At 43.2% G+C, this 19,420-nt stretch overlaps 1 protein-coding gene across 1 annotated transcript in view; it reads left to right on the forward strand.

Moving 5' to 3' along the window:
- The window catches only part of LOC138642825 (lipoxygenase homology domain-containing protein 1-like), a 302,432-nt gene extending 284,633 nt beyond the window's left edge, over nucleotides 1-17,799 (forward strand). The window contains exons 27-28 of the mRNA XM_069731356.1: nucleotides 6,405-6,480; nucleotides 16,921-17,799. Coding sequence (XP_069587457.1) covers nucleotides 6,405-6,480; nucleotides 16,921-16,975 — 131 coding nt within the window. The 3' untranslated portion in view covers nucleotides 16,976-17,799. The remainder of the gene's footprint in view (nucleotides 1-6,404; nucleotides 6,481-16,920) is intronic.
- The last annotated feature ends 1,621 nt before the right edge of the window (nucleotides 17,800-19,420 follow it).

Consider the following 19,420-nt stretch of genomic DNA (forward strand, 5'->3'; position numbering starts at 1 on the left):
CTGCATGTGACAACAATCTCCCGTATTCTTCATATTTCTAGCCAGTGGGATAGAGTGGCAAAACTGAATCATTTTCCTAAAAAGAGAAACATACAAGCCCAGCTGCATTTTTTCAAAGCCTACATCAAGTCTGCCAAAAGCATGTTGGAAAATGTTTTATAGTCTGATAAGACTTTTTGTTATAATTCAAAAGGTATGCTTGTGACAAAGCCAACACCATGCATCACAAAAAGAACACCATGCCCTCAGTGAAGCATGGTGGAAGCAGCACTAGCTATGGGGCTGTTTTTCAGTAGCTAAAACTTTGACTTTTGTCAAGTTAGAGGGAAGTTTGAACAGTTCCAAATATCAGTCAATTTTGCATTAAAACCTTCAGGCCTCTGCTAAAAAAAGGTGACGCTGAAAAGGAATTTCACCTTTCAGTACGACAATGACCCTAAGCATACATTACAGCAAAAAAAATAAGTGTAAACCCTTATTGTACATTTCACATTCCACTACTGGATCAAAAACTGTATTGGCAGTTGTCTTTTGTGTGTGAAACCGTTTTTTATTGTTTTTATAATGAAATTTTAACCAAATTAATCAATTACTTTAATACTACAATTCTTACTGGATTAGGAACAGTATCCTTCTTCTTTACCATCACATACGGCAGTGAATTTTCAAATCCTTATATACTTTGAGATATCATAATACATGAGCAACAGTATAACACATCTCCAAAGACAATCATCTAAGTCTTCTTCTCCTTTCCCATTGGGGTCAGTAACATCAACAAGATGAATAGGTATTTATCCATGTCGCGCAGCAGAAATGCCTTTTGATCCCTTTAGACGCTTCTAGCTTTCCGTAAGCATCTTAAAAAGCCATTTACCTCTAACACTATCTGTCTCTTATGGATCAGAAATACAGTTAGGGCCAGAAATATTTGGACAGTGACACAAGTTTTGTTATTTTAGCTGTTTACAAAAACATGTTCAGAAATACAATTATATATATAATATGGGCTGAAAGTGCACACTCCCAGCTGCAATATGATAGTTTCCACATCCAAATCGGAGAAAGGGTTTAGGAATCATAGCTCTGTAATGCATAGCGTCCTCTTTTTCAAGGGACCAAAAGTAATTGGACAATGGACTCTAAGGGCTGCAATTAACTCTGAAGGCGTCTCCCTCGTTAACCTGTAATCAATGAAGTAGTTAAAAGGTCAGGGGTGGATTCCAGGTGTGTGGTTTTGCATTTGGAAGCTGTTGCTGTGAGCAGACAACATGCGGTCAAAGGAACTCTCAATTGAGGTGAAGCAGAACATCCTGAGGCTGAAAAAAAAAGAAAAAATCCATCAGAGAGATAGCAGACATGCTTGGAGTAGCAAAATCAACAGTTGGGTACATTCTGAGAAAAAAGGAATTGACTGGTGAGCTTGGGAACTCAAAAAGGCCTGGGCGTCCACGGATGACAACAGTGGTGGATGATCGCCGCATACTTAATTTGGTGAAGAAGAACCCGTTCACAACATCAACTGAAGTCCAGAACACTCTCAGTGAAGTAGGTGTATCTGTCTCTAAGTCAACAGTAAAGAGAAGACTCCATGACAGTAAATACAAAGGGTTCACATCTAAATGCAAACCATTCATCAATACCAAAAATAGACAGGCCAGAGTTAAATTTGCAGAAAAACACCTCAAGAAGCCAGCTCAGTTCTGGAAAAGTATTCTATGGACAGATGAGACAAAGATCAACCTGTACCAGAATGATGGGAAGAAAAAAGTTTGGAGAAGAAAGGGAACGGCACATGATCCAAGGCACACCACATCCTCTGTAAAACATGGTGGAGGCAACGTGATGGCATGGGCATGCATGGCTTTCAATGGCACTGGGTCACTTGTGTTTATTGATGACATAAGAGCAGACAAGAGTAGCCGGATGAATTCTGAAGTGTACCGGGATATACTTTCAGCCCAGATTCAGCCAAATGCTGCAAAGTTGATTGGACGGCGCTTCATAGTACAGATGGACAATGACCCCAAGCATACAGCCAAAGCTACCCAGGAGTTCATGAGTGCCAAACAGTGGAACATTCTGCAATGGCCAAGTCAATCTCCAGATCTAAACCCAATTGAGCATGCATTTCACTTGCTCAAATCCAGACTTAAGATGGAAAGACCCACAAACAAGCAAGACCTGAAGGCTGTGGCTGTAAAGGCCTGGCAAAGCATTAAGAAGGAGGAAACCCAGCGTTTGGTGATGTCCATGGGTTCCAGACTTAAGGCAGTGATTGCCTCCAAAGGATTTGCAACAAAATATTGAAAATAAAAATATTTTGTTTGGGTTATGTTTATTTGTCCAATTACTTTTGACCTCCTAAAATGTGGAGTGTTTGTAAAGAAATGTGTACAATTCCTACATTTTCTATCAGATATTTTTGTTCAACCCTTCAAATTAAACGTTACAATCTGCACTTGAATTCTGTTGTAGAGGTTTCATTTCAAATCCAATGTAGTGGCATGCAGAGCCCAACTCGCGAAAATTGTGTCACTGTCCAAATATTTCTGGCCCTAACTGTACTTTATTGCCCTATACTGGCCACTCTAACCAGCCCAATAAAGTTATTTCCTTAGTGATTCATCAGAATCTATCCATTTTCTTTAGCATTTCAGACCAAAGCTCAGCAAGCACAAATGGCCACTATTCCTCCTATCAATCCAGTAGCATTACTCCCATTTGGCTGACACATCATCCTTGTGGTCACTACCTTTTTAGTATATTGGAACAATGATAAATAATTTCACAGCCATCTGATAATTCTGAATTGTACTTGGCGACAACGCTGACTGAATTATACCATCTTAATTTGGAATACTTTGCAAACCTACTCTGTCTATGGCCTTATTACTTTTTTTTTCAATTACTGATTTCGAAGCCAATATGTCACGATCTATGTTTGGATCTGTGGCAGATCTGGTTTCCTTCAGATTAAAACGTTTTTTCCTTTCTGGTCATTGGGGTTTAATGCAGTTTTCTCCCCCCGGTGGCTGCTGGTGATATTGCATTGCATTGCTGCTGGGTCAGCTGAAGTTTGTTACCACTCCCACCTTCTTTTAAAAGGTCACCTGGTGCATAAGCTGACTGTTGGTTATACAGGTCCTTTGGATACCAACCTTGCTGGAATTGCTGCTTGCTAAGTGCTTTGGTTCTGCAGCTGAATCCTCATTCCTGGTGCCTTACTCTGCTGTGTAGTGCATTGCAGCAGAGAAAGTTAAGTGTGCTGTTATTGTTTCTTTGTCCCTTTGTTGTGTAACTCTCCTTGTGTTGTATTAGTGCAGCGGTGGGACCAGTGTTCTCACCTGCCAGTTCCCTACATAGAGATTAGAGCAGGGCAAGTGAGGGACAAGGTATCCTGGTCGGCGACGGGTTGAAAGAACCCGTATAGGGATGGTAGTAAGATCAGGGCACAGCCTCAGGTGAGTGCAGGAGGTGCCCATTCTCCGTTCCCTACCGTCAGGGCCCACCGTTGTTAAAGTGTCCCCGGTGTACCCTTGTGTGTTCCGTCATTTTGTGACCGACCTGTCAGGTCGTGTTACACCAGGACAGTCACTTCGTGACACAATAGTTTCAAAATTAGTACGAGATCGGAAAATGCCCACGAAATTCAAAAATCGCGTGCACCATTTTGATGAATTTAATGCAAAATGGCAACTAATACCATAACGCAAACAAGGAAAAAAACTCAAACTATGAATTGGGACCTAAGTATATCAATAGAAACAACAGTCTCTAAAACAGTTATGAGTATAAAAAAGTGCATCATCTGAAATGCGTCAAAGATTGTACATGCATTTTTGATGTTTTTCATGTTGCGTGAGGCTTAATAAAGGATACAGGGTTTTAACAGAAGAAACAGACAACATTCTTTTCTCATCCTGGAGTAAATACAGATTGGTAGAAATGTAAAAATCTAAAGAGAAGTATTCCATGAATGGCGGAATAACCTAATGTGAACTCATCGTCTGCCAGAAAAGGATAGAACTCATTGTAACTTCCTACATTATTAATGCTCAGTGTCACAAAAGGTGAACTGGACATTCGGAGACTCCAGCGAATCCTGGACAAACGGGCGAGCTTAGAAGGGAAATCATTTTACTAATAAGCTTTAAGGTAGAGATCCTCAGGCGCAGCCAGTTGAGAGAAGCGAAGCGAGCAAAGCTATTTACTGGGAGAGAAAATTAACTGAAATCAAACAAAGCATTGCAAGAAATAATCGAGTACCTGTTCATTCTGTTAATCAATAAAATAGCACAAAGTTATACAACACATAAATACTAGGAAAAAGAATACTTCTATAGATATTTGATTGGTTTTGTTATTGTTATTCTTTGTATTAACTTTAAGTACGGGATACTCATTTACTTTAGATTTATTATTTGTGCATTAAAATATTTGCAAATTCACAGTCAGTTTCTAAAATGTAACATTATACATTTTAATACAGTTGTATTGTGGGTATCGCTTAAAATATTGATTTAAGGGTAAGTTCACACTGGTTTTTGAGGGAGATCGTTCCAGAAGAAGAAACGCTTAAAAGAATCTTACTATTCATTTGTAAGGGAAATCAACTTGGTGTTTATATGTTCAGTATTTTGGGCAACTTTAATGTGCTTCAAGTATTCAAAAACACGTGGTGGGAGAAAAAGAAAGTGGATGTCACTTCTTTGAAGCATCTGATGGGATATGCTACAAAGGAGACAATGACCAATCAAAGATCTGCAAAAAATGCCTTAGAAACTCTTCAAAAGCTTTAGGAAACTTTCTCCAAAACAACCTAAGAGTTTGCACACTATAAGTCTTTTTGCTAACAGTTTACAATGGAAAATGAGCAGATAGTCCAAGTTCTTGAGTTTTGCATTTTTGAGGAGGACTTGGCGAATTTCCTCTCAGTGTCTTCTCCAAAAAACTGAGTGCTTATCCCTCAAAGATGGTGAGTTTCCTAAAACTGTTTCTACCAGAAAGTTTCTGTTTTTTGATTGGCAGATGTATCAGTATGTGCACACTGAGTTTTTTTTAATTCCACTTGAACATATTGAGTATTTGTTGAGTTTTTTTTACCTCAGTATTTGTAAGCCAAAACCAGAAGTAGAACAGTTAGAGGAAAAATATAATAGAAACCCATCACCACTTGTGGATTTATCACCCACTCCTGTTTTTGGCTTACAGATACTGAGGTTAAAAACTCAACGAAACTCCATGTATGCACACGACCTAAAAGTTTTCCATCTGGCAACTCTCCAAAACCTTCTCAAATAAATGCAAAACTCCTCAAAAAATAGGGGGCTTCTGTTCAATTTCCACACTAAAAATAACAGTAAAAAGACTTATCGTGTGGTATGTGCTCATAGAGTTTTTCTGAGGCATTAAAAAGCTGAGTTTTCAAGTGGAAATTTCATCAGGAAACACGCATAATATAGGGAGTATTTTTGAGGAGTTTTTTGTTTCCTGAAGTCCTTTTTACTGAAGAAGTGGTGTTGCAGAGTTTCTTAAGTGTTTGGTGGAGCTGATTCAACAAAGTGACATGCACTTTACAAACCTAAAGCGAAAATAAAATGCTCAAAACCCAGAATATATGGACCATAAACTGGTTTCACAATAGAAATTCATAAGAAGGACCTTTCAAGTATTGTTAAGCTATTTTCAGGCAATTTTTGAAGATGACCCGCTCGGAAAAACTCCATTTGCACATACTAAGATGAAGGACATTTTATCAATTAGCTTGTAACTTTCATTTAAAGGGGTTTTCCCCACAAACAAAAGTTCACTTTAATTAATAGACCTTTGAATATTAATAATTTCCACAATTGGATGTGTTTAAATATAATGGTCCTGTGCTGAGATAATCTTATATATGCGCCCCTGCTGTGTACTGTGTAATGGCTGTGTCTGACCGTACAGGAACATGGTCTGATCATACCACAGCTCCTGAGTAGGGGAGGAAGCAAAAGAGCATACAGACATTACAGCATGAGATCACAGCTGATTCTTTTTGTGAGGTAAAACATTTCACTAACTGTTTTTTTAAACAATGTTTTACTTCAATGAAAGAATCATTTGTGATCCCATACTAAAATATCTGTATACTTTTTTCTCCGCTCCCCTTCCCAGGAGCTGCGGTATGATCAGACCATGTTCCTGTAGTGTCAGACACGGCCATTACACAGTACACAGCAGGGGCACATTTATAAGATTATCTCAGCACACAAACATTTTATTTAATCACATTCAATTGTGGAAATTATTATTATTCAAAGATCTATTGATTGCAATGAACTTTTCTTCGTGAGAAAACACCTTGAAGTAGGAATGTTTTAGGCAAATACATGAGTTTAATTACATATCATTTTGCTGAGCAGGTAATGGCTGGTTCCTGGAAAAGTTGGAGATTGTAACAGAATCTACAAACGAAACAGCACTGTTCTCTTGCAACAGGTAAATTATAATGGAAATCCATTCCGTTTTTGTCTCTTGTTTTCTTACATTGAATACTATGACGTGTATAATAACAGCTAAAATGGGTGTGTCCAGATGTTTTCAACTAGTCAACTTGGGAGGGATGCTTAATCCGGTACCTTCCGCTGAGCCTAGTCCATATGCTACAGTGGCTGATAAGGGTGCGGGCCACAGTACTGTATGAGCCCAATGTGGCTCAGCAAATATAAACTGGCAAAAAGAGGGTCTACCGTGAGCGGGAGAGTATATGCTGGTAAGGTGGGTTGCACAAGTCTATCCAGTACTCGGTTCTCTCTTTGCGGCACGAGCGCTGTTCTCACGGTCATGAAGCACATGGCACCTCGATCTCTGTCAGCTACTGGGTGCACTGCACTCTTCTCACTATGCTGCATACTGCCTGCTCATGCCAAGACTGAAGCACCGACAACCACTGGGCGCACTGCTTCTCCGGTGGGGTGCTGCACCTGATCTCTCTCTGGCAGCACGCAAACAGTACTCTTTAGCCTGAAACATTCAGCACCTTGCTCCATGGTGATCAACGGGCACCCTGCACTTCTCTCCTCACAGTCTCTCTCAGCAGTGGCTGTGGGGGTGCTTGAGCACGGGGCTGCGCTATATGGATGCTCCGAGACACCGCACTCACTGGTCTCTGCTGCTGGCGGCAGGAGACAATGGACGCTGATATGCGCATGGCTGGTGCTCCCAGGACGGAGCACTTCTCTCCCTGGCTGCTGCTGAACACACGGCTTCCCTGTGCGCAGCAGTCTCTCTCTCTCTCTGGATTGCTGCAGCACTCCCTGCCTCTCTCTTTCTCTGGTGCAGCCATTTTGCAGTCGCTGGGGGCTGCCGCAGAGCCAGTACTCGTGGGGGGAACGGGAAGCAGAGTGTGCTGCTCACCTCTTTGCGATCTGCCCTGGGTTGGTGCCAAACTACTATGCTGTGCGCGCTTTCCCCTTTTATATCCCCGCCCCCCTCGGTGAGGAGGAAGTTCTCCCTCACTCCAGCTTCTCCCAAGCACCAGAGGAAGGTCCGGCTCACTAAAGCTTTCCCCCCCCCCTGGGAACAGAGGATGCAGCCTTATCAGTTCTGAACCCAGCACACAGGTAGCCGCTGTCTGGTGATCCCCCTTACAAGAGAGCTCTGGGGTCAGGCTGTCAGATGTCAGAGTGACCCCGCAGGTGTGACTGTGATCGGTGGTTAAAAGCATACCGCAGGTCACAGACATCGGCTGATGAGAGACTGCTACTCCCATCAACCGATACCTCCTGTCACTGATATCAGAGGAAGCAGGCGGCAGCTGAAGGGCGCAGTCATCAGCCGCTGCCTGTGCTCAAAGTAAAAACAAAAGGTAAAAGAAATAATTATTGACATAAAAATAAAAAACACAGTATACTCACCTTAACGGCTAATCCCAGATGCCCATGTCACCAGGAATAAAGAAAAAATAATAAACCACCATATCTCTCACTTATCCGCCGTAATCTATAATATCCCGGCGATGATTCCGATCTCTTGTAGAGCAGTCACATCAGCTGATGTGACTGCTCTACCAGGCAGCCGACGACACTCTGGCAGGAGAATCTAACTACTCCTCATTTACTCCTGCAGAACTGAGATGAGAAAGTTCACCGGAGTTCATCAGCTGATAAGCCCCAGTGTCCTCACTAATGGCACCACTGCATGAGAAACTTCTCACACAGCAGAGGTGCTGTAAGTCGGATCACGTCATCCCTCAATCCACTGAAGCAAACATCTTCTGTAAATGAATTAAAATAATAAACAACAATATTCCTCAATATTCACTGAGCTTGGAATTTTTTTCCAGTAACTTTTTCCCAAAAAAACAGCCCTCCTATGGCTATGTCAGTGAAAAGATAAAAAAATAGTTATGACTCTTGGCAGAGGAGAGCAAAAAGCAAGCATGCAAATATAGAAATTTACCCTTCCATGAAGACATTAAAAGATGCATGCTAGTGATGATCGAGCACTAAAATGCTCGAGTGTTCGGTACTCAAATCGAGCAGGTCGGATGCACGTATGGGCTCAACTGTGTACCGAGTATAATGGAAGACAATGAGAAATTCAAGCATTTTTCCTGAACAACGCTAACAAGAGGGCTGGGGGGCAGGAAAATCACTGAAATGGATGGAAACAGCTCTCAAATGGAATGGGAACAGCATGGGGTAGATACCTGGATGCATCTTTAACTCCCAGGTCGCTAATGGGAAAACATTTTTTCTGAGTATTTCTCCACTTTTGCAGACTGACAATAAAACATATAAAACCAAAAGATAAAATGGATTTTACAGGAAAAAAATGTTAGGAAACATTCTTTTCTGCATAATGACTTGTATATAAGGCAAAATTAAAAAGGGAAAAAAACTCCTCCACCCTGTAGTAGCTGGGCAATCTCTCACTGTATTTCTTCATTGCCTATGACTATAGTAGATGACATAGTAGAGGAGGAAATAAAACTACTCCCATCGGTGATCACTGGTAAATGTAGTTTTAACATGTTACCACCTTATATGGGCATGTGGTGTAGGTTACATGGTCAGACACATCCTGTTTAATGTATGAAGGAGGGAGTCTGAACCTCGCAAAGCCTATGAGGACAATGCAAAAACTGCCAAAAATTAGAACTCTGTATTAGACTTAAAGGAGGGCCTCACACACATCCTGTTAAAATTGTTAGGCAGTGGGACTCCTAAACACATAAAACCTTTGGACTAAGTGCAAGGACTGCCAAAAATAAGGAGTGACTACCATACACCCTGGAAGACATGTAGAGGAGGGCCTCAGAAAACATTTGCTTTCCATTTTTAAAGAGTGGGATTCCTAGGGTGCTAAAGTCTAAGCACTAAGTGCAAGAGCTGAAAGACATTTACAATTATATTAGTACTAGCTATTGAACCCGTTCTACGCCCGGGTGGCGAGCATTTATATTGGTATATGGTCTCCATCCTGATATGTGCTGCTCCATCCTGCGTCCCCATCCTGTCATGTGCTGCTCCATCCTGCGTCCCCATCCTGTCATGTGCTGCACCCATCCTGCGTCCCCATCCTGTCATGTGCTGCTCCCATCCTGCGCCCCCATTCTGACATGTGCTGCTCCCATCCTGCGCCCCCATTCTGACATGTGCTGCACCCATCCTGCGCCCCCATTCTGACATGTGCTGCACCCATCTTGCGCCTCCATTCTGACATGTGCTGCACCCATCCTGCGCCTCCATTCTGACATGTGCTGCACCCATCCTGCGCCTCCATTCTGACATATGCTGCACCCATCCTGCGCCTCCATTCTGTCATTTGCTGCTCTCATCCTGCGCCCCCATCCTGTCATGTGCTGCTCCCATCCTGCGCCCCCGTTCTGTCATGTGCTGCTTCCATCCTGTGCCCCCGTTCTGTCATGTGCTGCTGCCATCCTGCGCCCCCGTTCTGTCATGTGCTGCTGCCATCCTGCGCCCCCGTTCTGTCATGTACTGCTTCCATCCTGTGCCCCCGTTCTGTCATGTGCTGCTGCCATCCTGCGCCCCCGTTCTGTCATGTGCTGCTGCCATCCTGCGCCCCCGTTCTGTCATGTGCTGCACCCATCCTGCGCCCCTGTTCTGTCATGTTCTGCTCCCATCCTGCACCCTGTTCTGTCATGTGCTGCCCTATTCTGTCATGTGCTGCTCCCATCCTGCGCCCCCGTGCTGTCATGTGCTGCTCCCATCCTGCGCCACCGTTCTGTCATGTGCTGCTCCCATCCTGCGCCTCCTTCCTGTCCTGTGCTGCTCTTATCCTGCGCCCTCATCCTGTCATGTGCTGCTCCCATCCTGCGCCCCCGTTCTGTCATGTGCTGCTCCCATCCTGCGCCACCATTCTTTAATTTGCTGCTCCCATCCATATGCCCCATACGCTGCTCCATAAAGGTTTATGGCCCCCATAAGATGCTCCATAGTATATGCCCCGTACACTGCTCCATAAAGTTTGATGGCCCCCATAAGATGCTCCATAGTATATGCCCCCGTACACTGCTCCATAAAGGTTTATGGCCCCCATAAGATGCTCCATAGTGTATGCCCCGTACGCTGTTCCATAAAGGTTTATGGCCCCCATAAGATGCTCCATGGTATATGCCCCCGTACACTGCTCCATTATGGTTTATGGCCCCATAAGATGCTCCATGGTATATGCCCCCGTACACTGCTCCATTATGGTTGATGGCCCCATAAGATGCTCTATAGTATATGCCCCCTTACACTGCTCCATTATGGTTTATGGCCCACATAAGATGCTCCATTGTATACGCCCCCGTACACTGCTCCATTATGGTTTATGGCCCCCATAAGATGCTCCATTGTATATGCCCCCATACACTGCTCCATTATGGTTTATGGCCCCATAAGATGCTCCATAGTATATGCCCCCATACACTGCTCCATTATGGTTTATGGCCCCCGTACACTGCTCCATTATGGTTCATGGCCCCCATAAGATGCTCCATTGTATACGCCCCCATACACTGCTCCATTATGGTTTATGGCCCCCATAAGATGCTCCATTGTATATGCCCCCATACACTGCTCCATTATGGTTTATGACCCCATAAGATGCTCCATAGTGTATGCCCCCATACACTGCTCCATTATGGTTTATGGCCCCCGTACACGGCTCCATTATGGTTTATGGCCCCCATAAGATGCTCCATACTATATGCCCCCATACACTGCTCCATTATGGTTTATGGCCCCATAAGATGCTCCATACTATATGCCCCTGTACACTGCTCCATTATGGTTTATGGCCCCATAAGATGCTCCATACTATATGCCACCGCACACTGCTCCATTATGGTTTATGGCCCCATAAGATGCTCCATAATATATGCCCCGTATGCTGCTGCAATATATAAAAAAAATAAACCATACTCACCTATCGTCGCTGGGCGCCGAGTGCTGGGGGGCCTGAGCAGGCGGGGACACCGGTGCGCTGTGGGGGTCAGGTGCCGGTATCGCCGCCAGCTCAGGCCCCCAAGCACCTGCTATATTCACCTGGCCCCATTCCACCGCTGCGCACCGCCATCTTCCGGGCCCTCTGGCTGTGACTGGTCAGTCAGAGGGCGGCGCCGGCGCGCATTAAGCGCGTCATCGCGCCCTCTGAACTGAACATCAGAGGCAGAGGACCGGGACACAGAGACGTAGCTGCACGCAGCGCTGGAACGGGGACAGGTGAATATAGCCGATACTTACCCTCCTGGCGGTCCCTGCTTCTCTGTTGGAGATCGCGGTGTGCGTTCAGTGTTTACGCATACCGCGATCTCCTGGGAGCGTCACTCTGTGGGGGCCAGACTGCGCCGGCGCTTGCGCAGTCTATAAAGGCTTCGGACAGAGTGACGCTCCCAGCGTTATATTATAGATGTATGTGTAAGAAAATTGTAGAGGTAGGCGTCATACACATCCTGTAAAAATTATTAAGGAAGGCATCATAAAACCCTGGAAAAAGTAAGAGCGAGGGTCGCATGATGAACCTCTAAAAAGTTTGAGCGACAGCTGCCTGATGACCCTCTAAAACTTATGAGTGAGAGCCACCTGTTTACCCTCTAAAAATTATTAGTGAGGGCCACATGATAACCCACTAAAAATGATGAGCGAGGGCAGCCTGATGACCCCCTAAATATTATGAATGAGGGATGCCTTTTTACCCCCTAAAAACTTGGAGTGAGGCTCGCATGATGACCCTCTAAAAATTTGGTGTTAGGGCCACACGATGACTGTTATGTTGTTATAGTGGAGAAGAGGACAAGAATTAGAAGAAACCATGAACCATGTACCTTTTCTGGTGGAAGAGGTTAATGAGAATACACCAGAAAAAAGGAATATTTGAATAGGCTTTATGCCCTGTTGGTGTAATGCGGTTAAGTTGAGAAGTCTGGGCCCATGGCCTCGGCCTGTGCGTGCACCATCAGCAGCATATCCATTTCCATGTCCCTTGCATCAATGATAGCCAAATGTGCAAGTGCCAGTGTAAACCAAATAATTTTCTGCAAACTAGAACTCATTATAGTCAGTGATCAACAATAGTAGCTAGCAAGATCTACTTAATCATGTTTAAAGTGCACTGTAGTTTTACTTGCAGCCATAAGTGTAGAGTCTGCATGTATGAGGTAGCCATGATACATGCTGACTTTTTAATGTTGATCACTGACTATAATCAGTTCTAGGTTGCACAACATTCTTTGGTTTATACTGGCACTTGCACTTTAAATTGATTATCATTGATGTTTCTGCATTTAGATCGATATTTGTGCTTTTTTTTTCAGCTACTCATCTGCATATAATTTTACATACAATACATCTATGCATGATATCTGTATGCTACAACTGGGTAATCCTTGATTATTTTTAATGTACTCAAATTTTATGTGAATTTTCAATAAAGAATATATATTTTAATAATATGTGCAGAATATGTGCCTTCTTAACTGGAGATTGAATATCTCATGTAGTGGTTTTGACTGTATTTTAAATTAGGTATATAATGTATGCCGGCAAACTTTCCGGGACTAATAGGGAAAAGAAAATATGTAGCCTTGAAAGGACTTTTGTTTTTAGGTTGCTGCAGCAGTATACCTATAGAAGGCCAGTAAGGCAATAAACCCTGCCTTTATGCCTCTAATCCAAAACTATCCCTCCTCCACCAGCTATCTCTACACTGAGTGCAGGCAACAGTGGTTTTATTAGAGAAAGGACAGTATGCAGTGCAGGGTGACCAGAAAAATGCACACAGGAAAATTGCACACAGGAAAATTGCCCACAGGAAAAATGCCCACAGGAAAAATGCCCACAGGAAAATTCCCCACACGGTAAATTCCCCACACGGAAAATTGCCAATTGCATCATCACAAAGTTTCAGATCTATGATTTTTCAGGTGCAAGGTTCACATGATAAGTGAAAAGTGCCCACAGACATGAATACTCACAGGAAAACAGTAGAGAGTTATAGGTGAGATGCTCTGCAGAACAGAGAATAGCATAGAGCTATAGGCTAAATGCTCTGCAGGACAGGGGGATAGTATTCAGGTATATGTGAGATGCTCTGCAGGGCAGGAGAACAATATAGAATTATAGGTGAGATGCTCTGCAGATCATGAGAATAATATAGAATTATAGGTGAGATGCTCTGCAGATCAGGAGAACAATATAAAATTGTAGGTGAGATGCTCTGCAGGGCAGGAGAATAATATAGAATTATAGGTGAGATGCTCTGCAGGGCAGGAGAATAATATAGAATTATAGGTGAGATGCTCTGCAGGGCAGGAGAATAATATAGAATTATAGGTGAGATGCTCTGCAGTCAGGAGAACAATATAGAATTATAGGTGAGATGCTCTGCAGATCAGGAGAACAATATAGAATTATAGGTGAGATGCTCTGCAGGGCAGGAGAATAATATAGAATTATAGGTGAGATCCTCTGCAGGGCAGGAGAACAATATAGAATTATAGGTGAGATGCTCTGCATGGCAGGAGAACAATATAGAATTATAGGTGAGATGCTCTGCAGATCATGAGAATAATATAGAATTATAGGTGAGATGCTCTGCAGATCATGAGAATAATATAGAATTATAGGTGAGAGGCTCTGCAGATCTGGAAAACAATATAGAATTATAGGTGAGATGCTCTGCAGGGCAGGAGAACAATATAGAATTATAGGTGAGATGCTCTGCAGGGCAGGAGAATAATATAGAATTATAGGTGAGATGCTCTGCAGATCAGGAGAATAATATAGAATTATAGGTGAGATGCTATGCAGATCATGAGAATAATATAGAATTATAGGTGAGATGCTCTGCTGGGTACAGGTCCTCTGGGTACGGGCGCCTGCTTCTGCTGTATCTGCGTCTTCACTGAAGATGCAGATCCAGATGACATGCATCATGTTGCAGAGACCCGTGGGGTCCCTGCACTGCGATACATGCTGCCGGCGCGTTAGCTGTGAGCTGACATCAGAGGTGCAGCCACAGGGAGCGGTGCATGAAATGGCGCACACTCCGATGTCAGCTGCCGGGCTGTGCGGTGGCTACAAAAGACACTGGGCGACGTGGGAGCAGAGGAAAGGTAAGTAGAATGTTATTGTTTTTAATTATGCATTAGGGTCAGAACGGGGACACATACACTAGGATTGGGGACCATGTAAACCAGGATAGGGACATATATACCAGAAAGGGGGCATAAATACCAGGATGGAGATCATGTGGACCATACATACTAGGATGGGGACCATATATACCAGCATTAGGACATATATACCAGGATGCAGACATATTCACCAGGATGATGGGCATATATACCAGTATGGGGGACATTACTACATAATGAAGGGGGAGAGGGGCAATTCATATGTCTTTATAGAATTTAGAACACTACAGGGGGCCATACATCTGACCAACGTGTGTGTGGGGGGGAAGGGCCAAATTTCACACTGGGGCCCATCGGACTCCACTGCAAAAGCATATCATACATTCTCAGCAAGAACACAAAGTGGTACAAGTGACAGAATCTCACCTTTCTGCTGTGCCTTCTGGGCTTCCAGGACCAACTATCTCTGCCAGCAGCAGTGATACTTTTGTGAGCACTGATAGCAGTGATGACTCCTCTGGATCACACTGCTGCTGGTTCTGCATGTGCTGCTGTTTTGGGCTGGTGGGAGGAGTAAGGCAGAATCAGTGAGAGATGAGAGCAGACTAGATCTATCTATTGCTGATAATGACAAACTGCTACAAACCACAGATCATCATTTTTGCAGTTTTGCACTAGGTCAGCTGTAAATAACAAGTTGTTCACATATTATGTGAACATCCTCACCTTGCACCTTAAATATCATATAGCTGAAACTTTTGTGATGCTTTAATTGGCAATTTTCCGTGTGGGGAATTTTCCGTGTGGGGAAGTTTCCATGTGGGGAAGATTCCGTGTGGGGAATTTTCCGTTTGGGGAATTTTCCATGTGGGGAATTTTCTGTGTGGGGAATTTTCCTGTGAGCATTTTTCCTGTGGGTAATTTTCCTGTGTGCAATTTTCCTGTGTGCATTTTTCAGGGAACCGCAGTGCAGCAGCGGTATATAATTACTGAAATAGCAATTAAATACTGCCTATATACATACTCTAATCTAACCTCTCCCTCCTAGATCAACTCTCCCTGAACAGCTTCCAGAGGAGAGTGTGCTGAGCATCGTGTAACCGGATCTTATATAAGAACTGAAGATGCAATGCAGCCAACCAATGACAGTAATGCCAGTACTAGTGATGAGTGAATATACTCGTTACTCGAGATTTCCCAAGCATGCTCGGGGGTCCTCCGAGTATTTTTCAGTGCTCGGAGATTTAGTTTTTCTTGCCGCAGCTGAATGATTTACATCTGTTAGCCAGAATAAGTACATGTGGGGGTTGCCTGGTTGCTAGGGAATCCCCACATGTACTTATGCTGGCTAACAGATGTAAATCATTCAGCTGCAGCAAGAAAAACTAAATCTCCGAGCACTGAAAAATACTCGGAGGACCCCCGAGCATCCTCGGGAAATCTCGAGTAACGAGTATATTCGCTCAACACTAGCCAGTACCCAACATGGCTATGGCATTACCGTGTATGGCAGGCAATCACCACATTTTTATTAAAAACAAAAGAGGAAAAGGATCTCCATGTGGAGGTCTCTTTGGTCAAAGGTGAAGGTAGGGATGTACCACACTCACCTCCGATGGTTGTGCTTGTCGAGGCACAACACTGTCTTTAGCAATCAGCTGTTGGTGATCCTGGAGCGCTGCTGCACCTTCCGACCGCTCCAAAGCCGAAGGCAGGAGCTATGTTCCAAGGGAGGAATAATGATGCATAGAGCGGATGAAATCAGGACGCTGCGCTCTGGTAGTTGTGCTAATTCAAGCACAGCGGTGTCTATAACAGTTCAATAGCTGTCTCGAGGGCAAAGTAATCTGGATGTTGCAATGCACATGGAAAGATCAGCCATTTTTATTGGCTCTCTAACAGCCGCAAAACATGTAGGGCGAGGACTCGAGCATGGCGCACGAGCACCCGTGATACTCGATTAAGTAACAAGCGTACCCTGAGCACCCACAAAACTCGATCAAGTAACAAGCGTACCCCGAGCACTTGCGATACTCGATCAAGTAAGAAGCGTACCCCGAGCACTTGCGATACTCGATCAAGTAACAAGCGTACCCGAGCACCCACGATATTCGATCTATAGTATCGAAGTATCGAGCAGTCGCTTGCACGCTCGCTTACCACTAATATGGGCAAAAAAAATAACAGAATTTTTTTAGATGGTTATATTTGTTTCCATTACCAGAAAATAAGACATTACCAATCCCAGTGTTATTGTGATATTACATCTGACATCCCTGTTTTTGTCATTTAAGGTGGCTTGCTGAAGATGAAGAGGATGGAAGCACAGTCGTACAGCTTTATCGTTAACTAGTATTTATATAAAAAAAAAGACTCCATTTATTTCTTCAAACATCTGTTCAACGATTTCCTGATGATTTCTTGTAATCATTTTCTCATCATATGTGTACTGAAGGCTGACTACCTAGGCAATTATGTCACTTTACCATACTTTGTACTCATGTCTTCACTTTACCATCAGAAATTGATCTATTGTTTAAATCAGGTTTTTGTGTGAAAGATTTTTTTTGAATTTTTGACAATGTTTTTCTTTCCAAATCACAATCTCTGTTTAAAATAAAGATGAGAAATATTTCAATTTTCACACTGCCCACTGGTGATATTTAAGAGATATACTTCCTGTTGTGTCATTAAATTTAAATGTACATTAACAGCAATAAACCCTATCAGACCCTATCATTTCCATTGCAGCATCCAATGTGGATGTGCAAAGGTCATTGTGAAGGGAGGGGGAGCCGTGACTTCACCGATTGGGAATGGTGGATCCATTGATCAACTGTGTATTGAGATGTTTCTTGTCATTGTAATCTTGCCTGTTATGATAATGATGAAAAATTTTCCTGGTGGGATAGGAAGTATGAGCCCAATTCATCAAGCCCGAGGTTGTTCAAGCCAGTTTTGATGAAGGGGCGTGCTGGAGTCTAAAGCTCCTAATTCATGAAGAGGTCCATGCTCAACAGTCTCATAGGCATATATGTCAAGTTCAGGTCCAGTGACCCATGGACAGTCCGTGCGTTGCGGCCCGTGCTCAGACCAAGTCATGCTTTTGATGCTTAATTTTTTATTTCTTGTTGATATGTCTTGTTTTAAATAAAGCTGCTTTGCTTTTGATACTTCCTTGTATTTGGCTTTGACAAAACTTTATTGATACAATCGTGTGGATTACATCACACGATTGTATCAATTCGTGGATTACACGACTGAGGGGCGATCTAATAACCATGTATAAGTATATAAGGGGACAATACAAATATCTCGCTGAGGATCTGTTTATACCAAGGAAGGTGACGGGCACAAGGGGGCATTCTTTGCGTCTGGAGGAGAGAAGGTTTTTCCACCAACATAGAAGAGGATTCTTTACTGTTAGGGCAGTGAGAATCTGGAATTGCTTGCCTGAGGAGGTGGTGATGGCGAACTCAGTCGAGGGGTTCAAGAGAGGCCTGGATGTCTTCCTGGAGCAGAACAATATTGTATCATACAATTAGGTTCTGTAGAAGGACGTAGATCTGGGGATTTATTATGATGGAATATAGGCTGAACTGGATGGACAAATGTCTTTTTTCGGCCTTACTAACTATGTTACTATGTTACTATGTTACATGCATTTCTTTCCACCTCAGAAATGTACTAAAAATGCATGAGCGTTTTTCACCTGCGGATCTTCCCGCATCTAATACACATCTATGGGAAAAACCCACACATAATTTCAGTGTACCCTCAAGACAAATTGTCATGCTGCGGATTTGAAACCCGCAACGCAGGTCAGTTTACGCAAATTAAAGAAGAAGCACTGTGGGCATGACACAATTATAAGAAAAAGTTTGGGCACCCCTATTAATCTTAAGCTTAATGTTTTATAAAAATTGTTTCTTTTTGCAACAGCTATTTCAGTTTCATATATCTAATAACTGTTGGACACAGTAATGTTTCTGCCTTGAAATGAGGTTTATTGTACTAACAGAAAATGTGCAATCTGCATTTACACAAAATTTGACAGGTGCATAAGTATGGGCACCCCACCAAAATAGTGACCATTAATATTTAGGAGATCCTCCTTTTGCAAAAATAACAGCCTCTAGTCGCTTCCTGTAGCTTTTAATGAGTTCCTGGATGAAGGTATTTTTGACCATTCCTCTTTACAAAGCAATTCCAGTTCAGTTAAGTTTGATGGTCGCCGAGCATGGACAGCCCTCTTCAAATGATCCCACAGATGTTCAATGATATTCATGTCTGGGGACTGGGATGGCCATTCCAGAACAGTGTAATTGTTCCTCTGCATGAATGCCTGAGTAGATTTGGAGCAATGTTTTGGATCATTGTCTTGCTGAAAGATCCATCCCCTGCGTAACTTCAACTTTGTCACTGATTCATGAACATTATTGTCAAGAATCTGCTGATACTGAGAGGAATCCATGCGTCCCTCAACTTTAACAAGATTCCCGGTGCCGGCATTGGCCACACAGCCCCAAAGCATGATGGAACCTCCACCAAATTTTACTGTGGGTAGCAAGTGTTTTTCTTGGAATGCTGTGTTCTTTGGCTGCCATGCATAACGCCTTTTTGTATGACCAAACAAATCAATCTTTGTTTCATCAGTCCACAGGACCTTCTTCCAAAAAGAAATTGGCTTCTCCAAATGTGCTTTTGCATACCTCAGCCGACTCTGTTTGTGGCGTGCTTGCAGAAATGGCTTCTTTCGCATCACTCTCCCATACAGCTTCTCCTTGTCCAAAG

Source organism: Ranitomeya imitator, chromosome 6 (assembly GCF_032444005.1).
Source record: "Ranitomeya imitator isolate aRanImi1 chromosome 6, aRanImi1.pri, whole genome shotgun sequence".
Taxonomy (NCBI): domain Eukaryota; kingdom Metazoa; phylum Chordata; class Amphibia; order Anura; family Dendrobatidae; genus Ranitomeya; species Ranitomeya imitator.